This window comes from Neoarius graeffei, chromosome 5 (assembly GCF_027579695.1).
Source record: "Neoarius graeffei isolate fNeoGra1 chromosome 5, fNeoGra1.pri, whole genome shotgun sequence".
In the NCBI taxonomy this organism is placed as follows: domain Eukaryota; kingdom Metazoa; phylum Chordata; class Actinopteri; order Siluriformes; family Ariidae; genus Neoarius; species Neoarius graeffei.
In genome coordinates this window covers 62,642,934-62,664,853 of record NC_083573.1, presented here as the reverse complement: position 1 = coordinate 62,664,853, position 21,920 = coordinate 62,642,934, and the positions used below count along the sequence as shown (strand labels likewise).

At 41.8% G+C, this 21,920-nt stretch overlaps 2 protein-coding genes across 2 annotated transcripts in view; one reads left to right on the top strand and one right to left on the bottom strand.

Moving 5' to 3' along the window:
* si:ch211-1i11.3 (mitogen-activated protein kinase kinase kinase 5) overlaps positions 1–21,920 on the top strand; it is an 85,877-nt gene that overhangs the window by 28,231 nt on the left and 35,726 nt on the right. The window contains exons 3-10 of the mRNA XM_060922196.1: positions 11,706–11,893; positions 12,995–13,163; positions 13,902–14,008; positions 14,108–14,278; positions 17,256–17,368; positions 17,568–17,727; positions 17,847–17,997; positions 21,086–21,190. Coding sequence (XP_060778179.1) covers positions 11,706–11,893; positions 12,995–13,163; positions 13,902–14,008; positions 14,108–14,278; positions 17,256–17,368; positions 17,568–17,727; positions 17,847–17,997; positions 21,086–21,190 — 1,164 coding nt within the window. The remainder of the gene's footprint in view (positions 1–11,705; positions 11,894–12,994; positions 13,164–13,901; positions 14,009–14,107; positions 14,279–17,255; positions 17,369–17,567; positions 17,728–17,846; positions 17,998–21,085; positions 21,191–21,920) is intronic.
* Positions 15,629–16,801, bottom strand: LOC132886089 (EPM2A-interacting protein 1-like). Its single transcript, XM_060920646.1, has 2 exons — positions 16,385–16,801; positions 15,629–16,275 (listed from the first exon to the last, which is right to left on the bottom strand). Exons 1-2 carry the CDS (start codon positions 16,665–16,667, stop codon positions 16,079–16,081), a joined length of 480 nt encoding a protein of 159 aa, XP_060776629.1. The 5' UTR covers positions 16,668–16,801; the 3' UTR covers positions 15,629–16,078.

Below are 21,920 nucleotides of genomic sequence, written 5' to 3'. Positions count from 1 at the left end.
GTGCTTGATAAAGGTTAGCCAAATAATCTTGAGCCCGTGTGGTTATATCGGCTATACATGAGTGACGGTTCTTGATGCAGTGCCGTCTGAGGGATCAAAGCTCACAGGTGTTCGGATTAGGCTTGCGCCCTTGTCCGTTACGCACTGAAATTCCTCCAGATTCCTTGAATCATTTGATGATGATATGCACCATAAAGGGTGAAAAGTCTAAATTCCTTCATATCTTTCTTTGAGGAATATTGTTTTTCAACTTTTTTCAATAATTTTCTCACCCATTTGTTGACAAACTGGAGATCCTCAGCCCATCTTTGCTCCTCAAACACTAGGCCTTTCTTGACTACTGACTTTATTTGTACCAGATCATGATTACAATCACCTGTTGACATCACCTGTTTCAAATCACATTATTATTTAATTGTTTTACCTCACCTCATTACCAGCTCTAAATTTCCCCATCCCAACTTTTTTTTTTTGGGGGGGGAGTGTGTTGCAGGTCTGAAATGCAGGAATGGAGATATAAACAAATGAAATGAAGTTGACCAGACAAGCCATGAAATATCTTGGGTTCATTCTGTCTGCAACGAAATACAAGTCAAATGAAATTTAGAAATCACGGCTTTCTTTTTTTAAAATTTGCATTTTCCATACCATCCCAACTTTTTCTGAGATGGGGTTTTGTATATAATGTACTGTAATACATACATCCAGTATCAGTGAAAAGTTTGGACACACAGTCATTCATAGGGTGGTGGTATTATTATTATTGTTAGGGTGGCACGGTGGTGTAGTGGTTAGCGCTGTCACCTCACAGCAAGAAGGTCCGGGCTCGAGCCCCGTGGCCAGCGAGGGCCTTTCTGTGTGGAGTTTGCATGTTCTCCCCGTGTCCGCGTGGGTTTCCTCCGGGTGCTCCGGTTTCCCCCACAGTCCAAAGACATGCAGGTTAGGTTAACTGGTGACTCTAAATTGACCGTAGGTGTGAATGGTTGTCTGTGTCTATGTGACAGCCCTGTGATGACCTGGCGACTTGTCCAGGGTGTACCCCGCCTTTCGCCCGTAGTCAGCTGGGATAGGCTCCAGCTTGCCTGCGACCCTGTAGAACAAAAATAAAACGGCTAGAGAAATTTTTTTGTTTTGTTTTTTTAAACTGTTTTCTAAAGTGTAGAACTGTTTAAGAAATAACATGGAATTATGTGGTGAACAAAGTGTTATAAAGAACACTTCATATTTTATATTCATTAGTGTTTATCTTGATGACGCTTTGCATACTATTGACGTTATCTTCACCAGCTACATGAGCTCATCACCTGGAATGCTTTTCAGTTAATAGTTGTCTCTCATCTCCGGTTACTTTGTGGAATTTCTCTGATTCCTTGGAACTGGTAGAACTAATTCAAATGAACTTCATTAGACTGCTCTAACTTCATTAGACTTTCTAAATTTAACAAGATGTTATTTCCGTGTTAATTCCGTGCAATTTCTTTCCTCCTTAATGTGTTTGAGATCAAACTGTAAATAGTAAATAATAAAAATACAGTAAATAGCCCTGTTCCACAACTGTAGTAATCCACATTATGTGAAGAACCGCTCAACGAAGTAAAGAGAAACGACATCCATCATTACTTTAAGATCTGAAATGTGTTTTGTTTTATAAAAATCAAGAAAAACCACCACATTAGAAAGTGTGTCCAAACTGTTGACTGGTACAGTGTATATACTCCAGCTGTTAAATTATCAGGCTCATTATTTAAATGTGTACACTTTTTTTTTTTTTTTTTTTTTTAAATTCCTGAGCAGCCTACTGACAATACAGCAGGTCTAAGTTGACATTATTTATAGACCTAGTCGTTTTTCAGTTATCAAAGTTTGGATTCAATTCAAGTGACCAGTGAAACTGGCTAATGACTATAAAGCCTTTTAATAACGAATAAAATAAATAAATCTAACTCCGATAATGGTGGCTTGTGATTTCCTCCAGTATAACAACAAAATAATGGACTGGCTGTGTTTCACAGTCCCCTGAGGAGCTCCATGATCTAAGCCAGTATTATTGTCAAGTCACTAAACCCCAAGTCCAGTCTCAAGTCCCCAGTGTTCAAGTCCGAGTCATTCAAGAAAATGTCGAGTCTGAGAACAAGACTCCAACCGCACCATTTGACGGTGGCTGTTGCTGCCTTTATGTGAAACTGTCTCTGCTACTGTGTTGGACTAAAGGCCAATTTATGCTGACAACCCAGTCCTCACAGATAGCGTCGCAGACAGTGTCTGCGTAGCCCCCCCACCTTCACAGATGCTCTGCGCGCACCTCCCAAAAATTGTGACCACCGAAGAAGCCTCGCAGACAGCGTCGCAGACAAGAGGGCTCTGATTGGTCCACTCTACATCCGCTGTACACGCACTTCCGCTTCCCTACTTTCCCGGTTTGGTTTGTTTTCACTACTGCCATTTTTTAAAAACACGAGCGAAGATGGAGCAGCACGAAGAGCGGTTGATCGAGGAAGTGAGGAAGTACGTACATCTATATGACTCTAGTTCTAGTCATTATAAGTAACCGGAGGATAAACACTCCACTAACCACACCCACCAACTACTCCTAGCGATTTTGCGACTTCGTGCCCCCTTGCGTTGTGGCAGTGAATAACATCGCGCACGCCTATTACTCCCCGCTCAACGATAAATTACAACTGTCTGCGAAAAGCTATCTGCGAAAGCCTTGTCGCAAGAGCATGCAGAGGCCTTAACATTACTGCTTGACTGCTCATTTTAGTTAACAGGCTACAGATAAAAAGCTTGTTCATCACTCAGCAAGCCCTGCTATCAACAGGGCAAATAACATGAGAGAGGGTTAACACTCGCTAGTTCATCGGTCAGCAAGCCCTGCTATCAACAGAACAATGAACATAGCGTGTCACTTACTTCTCTGGGTGGAGTCTTGCCAAATGGCAATTAAAGTTCGAGGTTGTCCCTGTCGTCTCCTCGATAGTTCTTCTACATATGGAACACATAGCAGTGCATTTTTTTTCCCCACTGCACGAGAAGTCTGTATTAGCAAAGTGGACAATCCTAGGGGCTTCTCTCCAGGCATTTTAGCGCTATTAACATTAGTTTGTTCCTGAACATGATATATGAACAGGTTAATGTGCATTCTCTTGCAGGAAATTAGTATAAAAATTAATGCAGATATGAATATCTTATGGCAAATTATTATGGCATGTTACAAAAAATAAAGAAAAAGAGTCCTCGTCTCCAATTTATGAGTCCGAATGTAGTTAATGCATGAGTCCAAGTCAGAGTCGTCAGTGTTCAAGTCAAGTCACGAGTCCTTAAAATTAGGGCACGAGTCGGACTCAAGTACTACAAGCCTGATATTAGCTACAGGCCAAGGTCTCCCGTCGCCTTGAACTGATGACCCTGTTGAAATTTATGAATAGGATCAGTTAATTTATTACAGGTATCTCCCATCCACTCACAGTGGCAGTTGCACTTGCACATACAGGTACATCGAGAGCTTAAACAGCTTTATTAGTGTGCACACACTTAAGAGAAAGTAATGCCAAAACAACAGGCATGGTAACAGTTCACCCAATTCACAGTTTGGCTCATTTTCCATCATATTTTTGAAAAAAGAAATTAAATCAAGAAAATTACAACAGAATGCAACCAGTATTTTACAATACAGTTTTTCTTTATCAACCTAAACATTCTTTTTGTGAACCCCCCCCCCCCCCCCAAAAAAAAAAAAAACAAACAGGTAAAAGAGGGCTCCAATTTCATGTTAAATTTATTTGTAGTCCATCACAAAGCAGCTTTTTCCCATTTAAGATTTTTTTGTGTGTTTTTGCAGCATTAGAGCTATGTTACTTCAGCCTGGGGTGAAGTCATGTGCATTCCCACTATGATGTGACTTTTTGCCCCTTGCTGTCCAAACAATGCAATTACAGCTAAGAAAAACAAATGACACACCAACTTTTGACTGATACTACAATTGTACATCCCAGGAGTGAAAATAGTTGCTGGCCTGTGGCCAGCAGGATTTTTAAGTTGCTAGCCCATCTGGCCAGTTGTGTGTGGCTTATTTTTTTATTGCATTTATACATGAAACACCTTGATATTAATTTCTCTTGTATATTTGGCCGACATTTGCTTGCACACACAAACTACATTTATGAATGAGATCCTGAGAGAGCCAGTCAAGTTGCACTAATTTATCACATTTAGTGCATTTCGTTTCCGGTTTATCTCACCTGTAATTGGTGGCCATGCATATTGCAAGTAGCAGCCGTTATGTTTCACTACGAAGCTGTTTGCTACTATTTATTTATTTAATAAATCTCATCTCATTATCTCTAGCCGCTTTATCCTGTTCTACAGGGTCGTAGGCAAGCTGGAGCCTATCCCAGCTGACTATGGGTGAAAGGCGGGGTACACCCTGGACAAGTCGCCAGGTCATCACAGGGCTGACACATAGACACAGACAACCATTCACACTCACATTCACACCTACGGTCAATTTAGAGCCACCAGTTAACCTAACCTGCATGTCTTTGGACTGTGGGGGAAACCGGAGCACCCGGAGGAAACCCACGCGGACACGGGGAGAACATGCAAACTCCGCACAGAAAGGCCCTCGCCGGCCACGGGGCTCGAACCCGGACATTCTTGCTGTGAGGCGACAGCACTAACCACTACACCACCGTGCGGCCCTATTTAATAAATAAATATAACTATTTGTATGTATGTTTTGTTTTGTTTGAGAGAAGGTAGACATTGTTGGAGGAAGTTTCTGGAGAGAAGTTAGTGTCGCGTGAATGGGTGATGGACGAATGTAAGTACAGGAAGAGTTTATTTGAAAGCAAGCTGGCAAACAGTTCCAAAATATGAGGCAAAGAGCAGAACTAGGGACGGACAATAACTCTGCGAGGCACAAACAGGATATACTTGGCGAGGCAAAACATGGTCCTGAAAACAAAGTTGAAACGAGAGTCACTAAACAGTAATCAAATGGCTTGGTAACATCAGACACAAGGAACAGATTGCATACTATGCAAAGTCTGTGTGAGCTGTGATTTGCGCTCTGATCAGGAACAGGTGCATGGCATTTGGTCCTCAGGAGCTTGAGCACAGTGCTGCATGTGAGTTGCAATCCAAGGTACACTGCTGCCCGCTCCGGCGTGACCGACGCAGACATAAAAGAACGTTATCAGTGATTTCAGATAAGTTAATGCTACTAATTCTAGTGTCCTTAAGTTTGAGCACTGTTGGAAAAGTTGCTAAATTTGCCTCATAAAAGAACCAAAGGATGATGGTGAAATTATGAAAAAAAAAAAAAATATATATATATATATATATATATATATATATATATATATATATATATATATATATTTGATGGGCCACCTGGAATTGGGAAGGGCCCGTAGATTTCCAACTCTACTATCCCTTCTGGCCATTGACAAAAACAGACTTATTTTTACCCCTGCATACGTGTGAAATTGTGTGTGATCTATAATATGCATACACACACAGACACGAGTGTTTTACTGGGAAATACGCCACTCATATTTTTTTCATATGAGCTATTCTTCTCCGTGCTCTCACGGAAAGCGGTCGCATTTCTCTGCTCTCCTTTTTTTTTTCCTGCTTATGCTCTTTGTTTTGTCTCGTCTGCCTATACTTTTTTTTTTTTTTTTTTTGAGAGACACTCTCCGCATTGAATTTCTAAACTAAAAAAGCATGGATTTGATAAACTGGTCTCCTAACGAAATTGACAGTTTCTGGGTTCGGGGGAACCCACCTGTCCTGCCGGAACGTCTGTGGAGGACATTGGCGATATCTACCTATTCGGAACCATGATTACCAGACTTTTGCTGATTGGATTAGGCATTGTCCTGGTATATCGAGGAAATCAGACAACGGTGACAGCTGTTCAAAGCCCCACAAAGCTGCCCGATATGATTGAGCGGTGGGCAAAGCTGTCGGCACTCAGACTGTGGCTATTAGAACTTGAACCACAACATGGTTGTCATCTTGGAGATGCTTTCGGCTTTGCAAGGAATAAGTATTTAGGAGACCAAATGGAATTGAATTGAGCAGAAATGGACAGATATGGACGAGTGGTGTGGACGTGTAAAGACTGCGTCTGTTCGAAAGACTAAACAATCTCTATCTGATCGACATTCGGCTCCCTGAACAGCACCGGCCTCAATCAAGGCCGTTGCTGGGACAACATTTCCCCCAGAAGGTCACTGCTGGGAGACACTCTCGCATTCTTCGCATTCCTTCCCCAATTTTCCGCGGTTGCCGTTTTTCACCCCCAGTGTGACAAGCGGGTGCGTGACCAGCGCCGTTTGCATGGCTGCAGGAGCGGACGGCTGCTTGCTTGCCTCTACCTCCTCTCCTTCCCCCCCTTTCCCCCCCTCAAGTCCCATGTTTTAAAGTGTACTTGTGTTGTTGTGTGCTTGCGCGGAGGTTTTTAAATGCTCCCACTAGGGGTCGACCGATAATCGGCCTGGCCGATATTCTGCATTTTTAGGGTTATCGGTATTGGCCATAATTTCCGCCGATATGCCGATAACATGCCTTTTTGCAGCCATTTCGTTCCTAACGCGACTGTCACTGCACGTCCTTTCCTGCACTCACCTCTCTGAGTTCAAGAACACGGTCCCACCCACCACAACATCTGATTTGTTTGGCACAAGAGATATAGCCAATCGACATGTGTAGCTAAACGCTGGGAACTGTTTCAAGGCGGCCGTACGGGCACTCAGGCAGAAGCGGCACAAGGGATACAGCCAATCAACACGCGTAGCTAAATGCTGTGAACTGTTTCAAGGCGGCCGTACGGGCACTCGGGCAGAAGCAGATCCCACTTCAAGGTAAGGACACGCTGCTTTTGCCGCAATAAGTCACAAACACACAAGTTGCAAAAGCACAACATCATTATATGTTTACGTTCTTCATCTACTACTCGTTAAAATTGTCCATTTGCATCTGTGTAGCCAGGCAAACTTAGCTTACGGAAGGAAGCACTTGAATTAGCCTACAACCAACTAGTCTCGCTGAAACTACATGTAATGCTTCCTTCACTACAATATAATCCTCCTAAATTGGGAATATTAGGCTTGGGCATTAAAAGCATTAGAATGTAGATGGTTACTTGTTAAGTTGTTACATAATAGGGAGTGATAGCCTACTTTGTTTGATTTTACTTTTTAAAAAAATGCTGCAGGCAGCTCCCTACACTTGATTTGTTATTTAAAAACTACTTGAAGTTGGTAAGTCTTACTTAATTCTTAGTGTAAAAGAATCCAGAGTGTATTTTCATTTATTTTCCACTGAAAATGGTGAGCTATAATATAGTAGGGAGTGATTTTTTTTTTTTAATTGGTGAATATTTATTTTATTATTATTTTATTTCTCATTTTATTCTAACTAATGTTTGACTTTATTGTACAAATGCTGCTGGCATCTCCCTGCACAAAATTTCATGTTCAATTTTACAATTAAGCATACATTTCATGGATATGAAGGTCTGTGTCAGTGTGTGCTATGTTTAATTTCATGTGAATTATAATGTTTACATTTATCGGTTGCACATATCGGTTATCGGCATCCCAATTCCATAATTATCGGTATCGGCCCTGAAAAAAACATATCGGTCGATCCCTAGCTCCCACACTGTACTCCTGATAGGAGCATAGTGGGGGGGTGTTCTTTTTTTTTCCTCATCTTTCCTCATGTTACTACTGTGTTTCTTTTTCTTTTATCCCTGTCTTCCTGTCCTGTTCCCCCTCTGTAAGGACAGGTTGATGGTCAATTTCACTGGTAACGGTGACAAAGGGTTCGTTCATTCATTCACATCCGGGACATGGAGAACCAAAACTGTGACATAAATCTCTTTGTCACTTGTGAGGAATTCGATGAATTTTGATAAATTTGGGTACTTTTTGTTTGTGATTGTGTTTTTTATAATAAAAAAGAAAATCACCCGCTGGCTTCAAGATATGAAGTTTATCTTCTCATGTTAAACTCACATTTTTCATATGAAATCTATTGTGGATCTGAGTGACATAATTAAATAATATTGGCTGGCATTGAGTGGTAGATATATTCCATTCAGCTAGCACGATATTGAATGAGTCGAAGATGAGAATGAAGTGTATCTGATGTACTGCGAAAAAATCATTTATTATTATTATTATTATTATTATACATACACATTCGATGGAACAGTTATGGATTTTACAAAAAGTTAAGAACAGGGGGGTAACTTACCAATATCCAATGCTGATTCTGACGTGTGATGTGTTGCTTTGACAACCATGCAATATTGTAAACCATATTGAACACTCATTCTTCATTGGGTAGAGTGACGTAATACACGTAGGATAAGCGATATGCTAACAAGATCGCATGCTATTAAACTAAGGGCGTATTCACACCTACGTTGTTTGGTCCGGACCAAACGAACCAAATTTCCCTTGGTCCGGACCTTTTGGGTTGGTCTGAATACAAACCACCGAACTCTGGTCCGGACCAAACAAGCGGACCGAGACCGAGCTGCAAGGTCGGACTCGGTCCGGACCAAAGGAACCCTGGTGCGGACCTTTTGGAGGTGTGAAAGCAGACCGGACCTAATCCTACAGTTTTGCTTTTTTGTACCTCGGGAGCTTCCGTCGTTTGTCGAGCATTATGGAAAACAGAGTCTTGACACTCCACCGCAAAGTGCAAACACTGTTTCGGTTGTCAAGGGAACCTTACAGCAGTCGTTCAGTCATTCAGACCAGTGGTAGGCTAGACTACAGAGTACAAAAAATGAGTAGGGGGCAAACGTGGGCCGAGGAAGAAACGCGTACCCTTGTGGATATATGGGCAGATGTCCACGTATCTGAGCTTTTGGAGAGAACACACAAAAATGCCGACGTGTTTGCTGTATTCAGTGAGAAAATGAAGGAGAAGGGGTTCACGTGCTCCCCAGAACAATGTCGGCTAAAAGTGAAGAAACTCCGGCAGACCTGCATTAAAATCAGGGACATTCTTTCAAAAAGTGGCGGTACTAGCGACTTGCGTGAAGAGCCAGAAGTGTCACAACATGATGTGCGCTCATCAGCGCTATCCTCCGTGACTACTTTTGAACTTAACGCTTTGTGCGCGTGTCGTCTCTGACCAATAGCTGAACGACCTCAGGGCGCGTGGCTTTGTTGACAGAGATTTTGGTCCACTTACTAAAATGTACAGTGTGAAAGCGAACCGCACCAAAATGAAAACATAAAAAAAACATTTGGTTCGGACCAAAGCAAGTGAACTATCGAACTATCCTGGTCTGAATACACCCTAAATGATTGAAAGCTGCTAGAAGGGACTAGAACACATGATTTTATTCCATCAAAAAGCGTCCTGTATGTAGTATAATCACTGATATTTCACTCTGATAACGTCACTCCCAGTGTTTTCCTGCTGATTAGACGCACCTTGTCAAAATGGGGAACCGGTTCAAACTTAAAATTCTTTTGATTAACTTGCATTTTTTTTGTGTGTGTGTGGATGTGTCCATATAATATAAAGAACATTACATGGTGGTGTGAAGATATAAAGTTTATCTTCTTGTGCTGAAAATAGATCACTCGTTTGCTTCGCTCTCTTGTGATGTACATCTTCACCACTCAAAAGTGAACTTCATATCTTTTTGCCATGGTGTTGTTCTCCCCCACCCAAAGTTTGGCAGGGGATATGGAAATGGGGTCTGTCCGGTCACATTTTTGTTTCCGGGCCATATCTTTAAAACTACTGAAAATATCTTAATGAAACTTTGTATACATATCAAGCAACATGTGAACTGGTACCTTTTGCTATTTTGGATTTTTTGAAAGAAAAATTACATAAATAGATTTTGACTTAGTTTCTAAGAGCAATGTTCGTTTCCGGAGTGCATATCCAAAACTATTCATGATATGGATTTGAAACTAGGTATACATGTTAACAAGGTGATGTAGATGTGCCTTTTCATATTGAGAAATTTTAATTTTTCATGTTTCCATGGACAAGAAGGTCCGGGTTCGAGCCCCGTGGCCGGCGAGGGCCTTTTCTGTGTGGAGTTTGCATGTTCTCCCCGTGTCCGCGTGGGTTTCCTCCGGGTGCTCCGGTTTCCCCCACAGTCCAAAGACATGCAGGTTAGGTTAACTGGTGACTCTAAATTGACCGTAGGTGTGAATGTGAGTGTGAATGGTTGTCTGTGTCTATGTGTCAACCCTGTGATGACCTGGCGACTTGTCCAGGGTGTACCCCGCCTTTCGCCCGTAGTCAGCTGGGATAGGCTCCAGCTTGCCTGCGACCCTGTAGAAGGATAAAGCGGCTAGAGATAATGAGATGTTTCCATGGAAACAATTTCAGACTTGGTCTCTCAGGTTAGTCTTAGGAGTAGGTTTTGTTTCCGGAGCAGAACTTGAAAACTGAGTGGTAAGGTCTTGAAAGTTGGTATATGCTGGATGCGATTTGCTGGGGGGGATGGGGGGGGATCATCCCCCCCCTCTGGTTTTTATCTCTGCTGAAAAAAAATCCTCGGGGACAACCCCGTCAATAAAACAAACCAAAAAAAAAGTTGACATGACAGGCATGTTGTGACACAGTTTTCTATGGTCTACACTGCACTCACTTTCAAAATGACCCGAAGTGGCAGCTTTGATGTTCACGAACGTCCCCAGCAAATAGATACATTGTAGATAATAACAGTATCTTTGCGTTCTCATAGAATGCAAAGATATTGTTATTATCTACAATGTATCAGTGTATCTGCAGGGATGCAAACAGCGCGGCTTTTGGCGGATGCCGCCTTTTTCACGGCCGTTTTTTTTTTTAGGGGGGGGCGTTGGAGTGTCTGATTATAATTTCAAAGTAAATTCTGTATTAAAATTACTAAATAAGCAAATCCGTTACAGTCCATGAAACAGGAAGTATAAGGATGAGAAAAAAACAGTTTAAATCAGAAAGCTGCGCACAATGTGAACTGCGCCATCAGAGCAAACTGTTCATTTAGTATTCATGTATTTTAGTGATTTTCGAGTCACTGTCCGTTTAATCCGGAGGGAGAGAAACATCCCAGCAATGCGAACTTTGTTGTGTTAGTGTTCGTGTATTTAGTCAGAGAGATAGGAAGATGAATTTACTATCTCTGGTTTAGTGTTCGTTTTCATTTAGTGTTATTCATTTGATATCATCGGATGTTATTGAGCTGTTAGCCTATTGTTACCTTAATTTTGTGACGTTTCATGATTTAAAAAAAAAAACATCCCCCCTTCTGGTTTTTTGACAAATCGCACCCTGGGTATATGTGTTGAGTAAGTAATGGATATGTGCCTTTTGATACTAAGAAATGTGAGAAATTTTAATTTTTAGCTCGCCTGGACCAAAGGTCTGGTGGATTTATGCCATGGGCTGCTGAGGTCCGTGTAAAGAGGTCGGGTTGGTTTCCTGCAGCAGAACCTGAAAAATGTGACAAATAATATCTTGAAACTTGGTATATAGTGTGGAGGATATAGATAACGGTCTTCTTGTATACACTCACTGTGTGTGTAATGTATATTTTATATATATGAGAGTGATCAATGTCTTTGATTTGACAAACGTTGCAATTAATTGACCTTCAGAAACGAGCTCTCCGAGGTTTCAAATGAATCTTGTTGTTCTTGTTTGAATGTACATGTCTTAAACAGGAGCAGTGTGGAAGCTACACCTTCATTGCTTACATGGTGTCGCCTCAAGGAAAGGTGTTTGCCTGTGATGCGACTCTGATGCGGGGAATCACGGAGATCCTGCAGCCTAGCTTTACCATCGAGCCTCTTCTGACTCCTTTAGTGGAGCGGCTGGTCAGGCTGTTTGAAAATGTATACATCCATGCAAGGTCAGTAGTCGGACTGGACCAGTTGAAAGAATTGTTATGCTGTAACGTTAATTGATAGGGATGTTTTTGAAATGGAGAATTGCCACAGAATTCTCAGTCACCTAATCAACAGTAACCTTTTTCTTGATGATAAACCGCTGTATGTTGCTTGCTTGTATTATGTCTAAATAAACTCGGGCCACTGGGATGCAGTCTGCTGAGGTCGTCGCATTTTCAACAGCAGTTGCACCGAATGCCTCATAACACCGTAGTGACGGTGCAACTCTTCTAACCCGTATACAGTACTGTGCAAAAATCTTAACCACTCGAATTTGCTAATTTTTGTCTTCAGTGTATATTTTATAACTTCTCCATTGTTGGAGTTTGAGCTGAAGCATTACTTTTCCAACCAAAATGAAATGTTACAGAGAAAATGTTTGGATGCTAGTGAAGAAATGTATTACATAATACACCACTTCTCAGTCCCCAAAAAAAGAATACTGGCTGTGTGACAGTTTCCAGAAGAGCTGTGGTTTTCCCCAATATGCTTTAAAAAAAAAAAGACGTTTCAGTTTCCTTCTACAAACTGCATAAAATCTGTCTGAGACTCATCATGGCTTTGTAAAGACAAAGTTGTTGCACCAGTTTGTGGCTTACTTTAGTGCTGGTTCTTTCTGCTCTTTATAGAAGAATGTTTAATCGTATTATATTTGAATGCGTCTTTGCTTTACAGCATTTTGTTACAGGTTCCTAAGACTTTTGCACAGTACTGTAATTTTTTTTTTATTTAATCTTGTTAATAGGATCACTCGATCCTTTGTGCTTATTCAGTGCAGTGTAAAAATATATTGTCATGCTGGAACAGGTTTGGGCCCTTTAGTTCTGGTGAACAAAGGGAAATTGTAATGATGCAGCATACAAACACGCACTACACGATTGTGTGCTTCCGAATTTGTGGCAACAGTTTGGAGAAGAGCCCCATCCAAGCGTGATGGTCAGGTGTCCACAGACTCTTGACCGCATAGTGTAGGTTTCTGTCCGTGTACTTTCATGCTGCTTCATCTTTTTATCCTGGAGCGCTGCTAAAATTCCACGAGCTGCTCGTTTAAACTTTTCTTCTAGCGAGTACGTGCACGAATCGATCCGGCGGGAGATCCGGACGGCACGTGAGCGTTTCAGCGGAGAATCCCTGAGCCAGGAGCTGAAGCGAATCCAGAAACGCCTGGACACTGTGGACCTTCTCAGCCCTGACATCGTGATGAACCTCCTGCTGTCTTACCGTGATATCCAGGTCAGGCTTTGCACTAATTCATAGCATGAAGCAAGCGTGTGTGGATCTAGTGTGAATATTCTGTTACCATATAAACTGGTTTGCATTTTTGCTCCGATGCATGTTGCATCCACACTCTCGCTTCCTGTTTGTTTTAGATCAAGAAATAATAGCTTAACAACCAAACCAGAATTCTGCAAGTTTTTGTTGCTAAGTGTTATTCGTATGTGTGGCGATTGGCCTGCTTTTCAGAGATTTCGTGTCCTGTGTTTATGTGCAAGATGCATGTTGTCGCCGAACAAACATGCATCCACAGCATAAAATGTCACCACGTAGATTAAAATATATTAATGTGGGGGCGTCGTGGCTCAGGTGGATAAGGCGCCATACCATAAATCCAGGGACCCGGGTTCGATTCCGGCCCGAGGTCATTTCCCGATCCCTCCCTGTCTCTCTCTCTCCCGCTCATTTCCTGTCTCTGCACTGTCCTATCCAATAATAAAGGTGAAAAAAGCCCAAAAAAAATCTTTAAAAAAAAAAAATATATATATATATTAACGTCTGCCGCCACTATCGCACTCTCGGCCTTCCTCAATTAATTTGGAAACCAAGATTCAGATCACCTGATGCATGAAGTGATGTCGCAGGATAATACAGTTGTATTACGTCCTTTAATTGGCAAACAAATCAGCCACTGTTTCAGCTGCTTGTGAAATGAGTCACTGATAGATTGTAATTTAATATCGGGCTCCTTTACAGGATTATGAGTCCATTATTAATCTGGTGGAAACCCTGAATGGCCTGCCCACGTGTGCAGTGGCTGCACAGCCAAATATCAAGTTTCAGTACATATTTGCTTTGAATAGGTAAGCCTTTGTATTTACAGTGTTGTATAAGGAAGTCATAGTCACCGCTAATCTGTGCTATTTTTACATTAAACATGCACTTCTGATTAATCCGTCTAGGAGGAATCACCCGGGTGATCGTGAGAAGGCTCTGTCACTCATTCTGCCCATGGTCCAGTCAGGAGCGCCAGTGGCCTCAGACGTGTACTGTCTCTGTGGACGCGTTTATAAGGACATGTTCCTGAGTTCTGGCTTCACGGATGCACACTGCCGTGATCAGGCCTGCTACTGGTGAGAGACCACCCCCAGTTCCTATCTGCTATCTGTCTCACATCTCTACGACCTCCATCCGAGGCGTTTCGCTACAATTTGTCAGGATCCCGTTTCATAAAATTGTGTACACAAAGGTCAGGGTAAGCAGTTAGCATGACTGACTGACTGGTGAAAACAGCTAGCTTTTAATGCTGAACCATTAAAGTGTGGTTTATGGCTGTAAATAAGACAATTAAATGGTTGCGTCCTTTTGTAGCGGTGTGTTATTTTCCCACTTTTGACAAGCGACATTAAGCACCTCAATTTGTAATTTGACATGGGGAGAATCAACACAGGCGGCACAGTGGTCAGCACTGTCGCCTCACAGCAAGAAGGTCCTGGGTTCGAGCCCAGCAGCTGATGAGGAGTGTGGAGTTTGCATGTTCTCCCCGTGTCCGCGTGGGTTTCCTCCGGGTGCTCCGGTTTCCCCCACAGTCCAAAGACATGCAGGTTAGGTTAACTGGTGACTCTAAATTGAGCGTAGGTGTGAATGTGAGTGTGACTGGTTGTCTGTGTCTATGTGTCAGCCCTGTGATGACCTGGCGACTTGTCCAGGGTGTACCCCGCCTTTCGCCCGTAGTCAGCTGGGATAGGCTCCAGCTTGCCTGCGACCCTGTAGAACAGGATAAAGCGGCTACAGATAATGGATGGATTTGGTCAAAGCTGTATAGTTAATGGAGCCTTGAAGCCTGTGTTAAACCAGAATCGAGCTTTACTGGATACAGATTTGTCACTTCGCACAGCTGGTTTGTTTTCAGTGTTAAGAATAATCAGGGAAGTCTGTCCTCGAACTAACAGTGCAGTCCGCTTTAGGAATATTGGGAGAGCGAGGCTGAAGTGTATCCTTATATAGTGTAAGTCTGGCATTGGTGGAATACTTTTTAAAAATGGATGATTTTGGAACCAGTCCACTCTCCAGACTGTACTTGGCTTTTATTAACTGATTTTAATAAAGGTCTAAACCAGGGGTGCCAGGGTGAAATTGGTAAGGGGGCCAGATTTTTTTCAAGTGGGACCTTGGGGGCCGAATTACACTTTTGGCCTGAAAAGACCAGACACTAACTCAACAAAAGGACATTATTTTATATGATTTTTGAAGGCCTATACGCCCAAAAGGAATTGTAAAGCTATAGCCTCAAAATGAGGCGCACAATAACATGGCAGACAAAAGCAATTTACCCTCTGAAAATGTGACAGTCTAAGCATGCAAGTAGCCTACATTTATAAAAAAAAAAAAAGCTACAGAAATAGACTAAGACACAAATAACACAAGTGTAAACTGTAAATGACTTAGATCAGATTTATTGATCTTGCACATCAAAAACAGGTCAATGCATAGGCCTAATTAGGCCAATTAAAACGATTGGCAAGTAGGCCTAAATGAGTCAAAAGAAAGAAGTGCCAGGGTAAATAATTCCACCAACAGGTCAAGTGACTAAATATCCAGTAGCATTAGTTTAAAAGAGCCAAATATGACTGAACATACCAATAAAAACAAACTACAGATGGCACATTAACTTTGCTGGTCAAGTCCCACATATATTTCCACACACCCATCCTGTTTATTCCCCCTCAAGCACACAGCACAAGGTTACATGGGGGAGAAATACCAGCTACATTTTACATGTGGAAGCCAGAAGTCTTTTACTTTTTACCAGCTTGTCGACATTGGGGGACAGACTCTGGGCAGTTGCTATTTTCATGACATCGTTGAGATGTCCATGGGTCAGACGACTACGCAGTTTCGATTTATTAATATTCATTACTGAAAATGCCTGTTCACATAAATATGTTGTCCCGAACATAGAGTATTTTACCGGCAAAGGCCGTGATAATTGGGTACTCTGGTGGCAATGACTGATAGAAAGATTGGATTCCAACAGATGCGTATTTATCCTTGACGAATGTACCCTCCGAAAATGGCTTGGACACTTTTGCGATCTCCCAGGCGATGATGTAGCTCGCCTTCACTGCCCCTAACATGAAATAAAATGTACAACAAAGATATTGAGACACCCCTCTTTGAAAACAGCCGCATTTAACATTAAAGGAGAACTGAAGATGATGTATGATATTAAAACGAACCTTCATGTGTCTCTCGAGACTTTGAGAAAGCTGCTTGCTGTTTTTGAAGGTTTGAGGCAAGCTCATTTAGCTTTTCAGTCCTGCGTTGCCCGGTGAATTGGCTGTATTTGTCGGCGTGGGTCTCGTAATGTCTTTTGACATTGTATTCCTTCGGTACAGCCACTTGTTGCGAACAAATCAGACAAACAGGTTTTCCCCCTACTTCCCATAAAAAGTATTTCTCTCTCCATTTTTCCTGAAAGATGCGACCCTCAGAATCAACTTTTCTCTTTTTAGACAACATCTTGTGAACGAGCAACAACTAGCCGACTCTACATTAAATCCGGGTCATTGCACCTGCGCGTGCTGCAGCAAGCAGAGAGCAGCTAAAAACGAACCGATGGATTACACGAAAATGGAATCAAATTGAAACATTAGATTTAAAATCATTACAAAAAAAAACACAACATTCGATTTTTATTAATTTATTATTAAAAAAAAAAAGTCTCATGAACCACCGGGCCGGATGTGATGACCGGTTTAGACTCTAAACTTTTCTGCAACCTCTTTGACTTTCAATCATTTCTGCTTGAGAGAGGTTCCATGACACTGTCTTGTGGGTGGAGAGCCCTCGGGTGGGTGGGAATTGGCCATGGTAGGAAAATCGGGGGGAAAATCCCCCCCAAAATGTTAGTCTACCAGTGAAGGCACCATTATGGTTCCATATTTTGTTTTGCGTTTTTTGACTACCATTTTTTGTAAACATTATTTGCATGTTTCATGTTCTCATAGAATCAGCTAATGGTCTAATCTTGTGACACTTTTCTGTTCTTCAGAAGGCTGTTATAACTCAGTCTTGTCTGATTCTTTATTTCCGTATGTTTATTTCAAGGTATGGTAAGGCATTTGAAATGGAGCCCTCACTGCACTCAGGCATTAACACCGTGGTGCTTCTCATGGCTGCCGGCCATGAGTTTGACACTTCTGTTGAGCTGAGAAAGATCGGTATGTTTAGCATGTATATCACATCTCCATTTAAGGAAACAAAGTTTCAGGATAAACTGATAGCATTAGGCTTGTTTGTGCACTTAAGATTATTGCGCTTGGGTTTGGACACACTAACCGGTTTTGTGAATAAATGGTGTCGGAGTTCCCTGAAACTGATGCTGTTGTGTACTGCTTCCTTACTTTGTCCCGGGGAAAGGAGTCGCTCTCAGCAGTTTGCTCGGTAGGAAGGGCAGTTTGGAGAAGATGCATGATTACTGGGATGTAGGGTTCTACCTTGGGGCTGGGATTCTGGCCAACGAGCACAAGAAGGTAATCGAAGCCTCAGAGAAACTCTACCGTCTCAATGCACCCATGTGGTGAGTGCCACAACTCGTGTCCAGTTAACACTTTATCACTCATTTGTCCAGGGATTAACATTTTGTGTATTATTATTATTTTTTTTGCCTTGGTGTGTTCCTTCTGGATTTTATTACAGGTATGTTGGATCAGTCATGGAGACGTACATTCTGTACAAAAAGTTTGCCAAACCGCCAGAGGTGAAGACCCCCAAACAGGAAATTGTGGACTTCTGGATGGAGCTCCATGTGCAAGCATGCAAACCTACTCTCTCCACAGCTCGTTGCCCGGTACGAGTACAGTCTCTTCAGTTAAATTCTACAACCTCAATTGCGAAAAGTTGGGACGCTGTGGTAAAACATAAATAAAAACAGAATGCGATGATTTGCAAATCATGGAAAGCCTATATTTCATTTAAAATAGTATAAACATATCAAATGTTGAAACTGAGAAATTTTATTTGGTTAAAATGTATGCTGATTCTGAATTTTATGCCAGCAACACGTGTCAAAAATGTTGGGACGGGGCATATTGTACGGTACTTTTTGTCCACAAAGTCTTTCACAGAGCAGTGAACCCCTCTCCATTTTTACTTCTGAGAGACTCCGCCTCACTAGGATACTCTTTTTAGACCCAAGAATGTTCCTGACCTGTTGCCAAGTCCCTTTTTTTTTTTTTTTTTAAACATTACACAACTTTTCCAGTCCTTTATTGCTCCTGTCCCAACTTTTTTGAAACATGTTGCTGGTATCAAATCATTTAAATTTTTTTTTTTTTTTTTTTTAATTCTACCAACACACAGGCTGTGCAATATAACAAAAGCCAAGAAGCCTTTATTTGTCACGCATACACTCAAGCACAGACTTAAGGGCACAGTGAAATTCCTCTGCATTTAACCCAAATGAAGCAGTGAACACACAAATGCACATACAAGTGAGCAATGAGCACACACGCGTACCCAGAGCAGTGGGCAGCTATGCCATCTGTCTACAGCAAAAAAATAAAATAACAAAATGCATCTGGAAAAATCCCAAGGGAGTCTGGAGCCAGATTCGTGACGTCACCTGCGGAAGCGCCAGCAGGCTGCGCGAGCTTTGCACGGTTTCGGTGCACAGCCTGTGTAGACCAAGCGCTCCCATTTCTCTCTCATTGTCCGGTCTTTTGGGAAACGATGAGTACTAATCCCATCAAGATTGGTGTTGCTACACCCTCCTACGATACATCTGTTAACCATTTTAATAATTACACGATAACTTTGAAGAAATTTGTAGAAAACCACCAGGTCGTTTTCTCATAAACAAACCAGCGCTGACGTAGGATTCAGAGGGAGGCGTCCCGCACGCGACGTCACGAAAATCAATGTTTGCCGGGAAATCCAAATGCAAAGTTTTTTCAGAGGCGGACCAATTCGCCTCAAATGGCTTGATTTCAGCTGAATTTTTCTGGTATTGCGCAAGGTAAAAAAATTGCTCAAAATGTTACAGATATTTGACCAAAGTTTAATATAAAATAGGAGAATTACATTGATCTTGCTCCTGAATTTACCCGTGATATGCCCTTTAACCTAATCACATGTCTATGGACTGTGGGGGGGGAACCGACGCACCTGAAGGAAACCCACACAGACATGGAGAAAACATGCAAACTCCACACAGAAAGGCCCCTTTGGCTGCTGGACTCAAACCCAGAACCTTCTTGGCGACAGTGCTCACCCAAAAGACAATAGACAAAGACAATAGTGCATAGACCGTGAATACAAGATGTGTAATGCACAAAGGGAAGAAGTGGATATTTTCTGAAGTGCAAATTCAAAAACACATTTTTTTCCCCCCTCCCCTTTTTTTCTGCCATCAATTTCAAAATGAACACGTTTTTCAAAAATATGATTTCTTAGTTTCAGCATTTGATGTTTTTGTACTATTTTCAATGAGATATAGGATTTCCAGGGCTTGAAATTCATATATTTTTTCACCAGCCAGCCGGACTAGTAACCTTCCAAAGTAACTCGCCAAACAGAAAATCAACTAGCCAAAATTTGTTCATGTATGAATTTTACTTCTGTCAAAAATAACACGAGAGTAGTTACCATTGTTCATGACTAATGTGCATGTATTTCAAGACCTGAGTATTTTGATACTGTTGTTAAATACATAAATGAGAACAACACAGAGCACCGTAATATAATATCAACAAATAATATATTGGACTTTTTTCCCCGGTCTGCAAGTTGGGATGTCTGTAACCCAATCAGGATGCTTTTTGTCTAGCATGCGCTTCATGAACAGGCACACAAGTCTCTCTTGCACACTCCGTCATATGCGCGATGCAGACATTAATGTTTCGCGTGCACACTCTTGCTCTAGATTCTGGGAGATATTCTCCAATTTGCGGGCATCAGGGAGCCACTATCAATATGCGGGAGACTCCCGGAACTTGCGGGAGACTTGGGATGTCTGTTATATGCATGCGCAGTAGTGAAAAAACTGACAGCCTGACCGTCCTGCCGATAAACACATCGATTAACACAGACACGGCACGTGCTTAATATGTGGCGGCTTTAGTTGACGGTGTGTCCGAATCTTCGCTTCATGTATCTTTTTTTTTTTTTTTTTTTTTTTTTTTCTTTTCAACTAGCCAGCTGGGCTGGCTAGTGACAGGAATTACTCGCCAAATGACAAATTAAGTCGCCTCAGGTGACCGGACCACCGCGAATTTCGAGCCCTGCTTTCCATGATTTGCAAATCACAGCATTTTTTTTTTTTTTTAAATATACATTTGACACAACATTCCAACTTTTTGGGGGGAATTCAGATTGTATTTATCTGTCTAGTGTGTTTTTAACAGTAGAGGTTGTTACAAAGCAACTTCTCAGAAATCTGGGTGTAGATTTATATTTAGATCCCCAGTGAACAAGCCGGAGCCAAAACTCCATGAGTCAGCATGAGGAAGGAACCATGAGGGGGACCAGAATGAAAAGTGAAGCAATTTTCTTTGAGGAAACACCAGACTGTTTTAAAGGTTGTTCAATATGAACATATTGTGAATAGGACCCCTGGGATGAGCACTGAACAGTATTGATAATTACAGCAGCAGGTCCTAGGTATACGTCTGGAGAGATTAAGTGCTAAATCCGTGGTGAGGGTGGCCATAGAGTTTATTTGGGAAGTGTAAGTCGTGAGAGTATCGATGTGGGACCAGCCACTGCAGCAGAAAATGAGTCAAGTGTAGAAGCTCTGAGCGGAACTGATGAATCACCTAACGTTGTAGAGTGAAACGTGAGTCACAAGCTGTCAATCTCTTCTCCATTCAAGGGCTTCAATTAGAAACCGCAATTTCACGGAAGAGTTATTGGCTGTTCTGTAATGGCCGTCATTGCAGGTTCTGATCCTCGAACCCACGAAGATTTTCCAGCCCAGCATACTGAGTGTGTGCGAGGAGGACAAGAGCCGCACCGTGCAGCTGAGCCATGTCCCACCACCCCAGGTACACACTGTTCTGCTTCCGCTTGCCTGCCCTGCTAAACTTCCCTTTGTGGGTTCCAGCTGAATGGATCTGGCAGTAATACTGAATTATGGAAAGGGTGTTGAAATAATTTATGAAATCAAAAGGCGGAGGTTTTACTGATTCTAGTGTGTAAAGCATACCTGTTTATCGCACTTACTACAGCTGGGGTTTAGTGATACTGTTTGTAATGTGACCCATGAGTGTGAAGTTTACACCCAAGAGGCTGGAGCAGCACTGTGTATCGGTTGTTGAACATTAAATATTGAATGCTATTGAGAGTAATTTATGCAAGAACAAGACAGGAATCATAAACCAGCTGGGTCATCTCAAATTATGCACGTTTCTTATTTGACTGTAAAATGTCTCACCATGTCATGCTGTACGCATTAGGGTGCATCAGTTGCCCCCTAAAAATGAAAAGTTCTTCCGATCATGATGCATTTTTGTTTTTATGTTCCTTTTGGTAAGAAAACACACTGGGTGAAATGGTTTGACAAAATTCAAAAGTTTAATGGTGGCACCAGGAGCTCAAAGTTATGGAAAAAGCTGCAATTTTATGACTTTTATGACAAAATTTCGATCACTTTTCATGAAACATTATGGCACCTTATAGAGTATACCAAATATCTTAGATACACATTTTTAGTACATATTCTAAATATATGATCAAGCACAGTTTGAGTTTTAGCTGTTCATTGAATCATTGTTC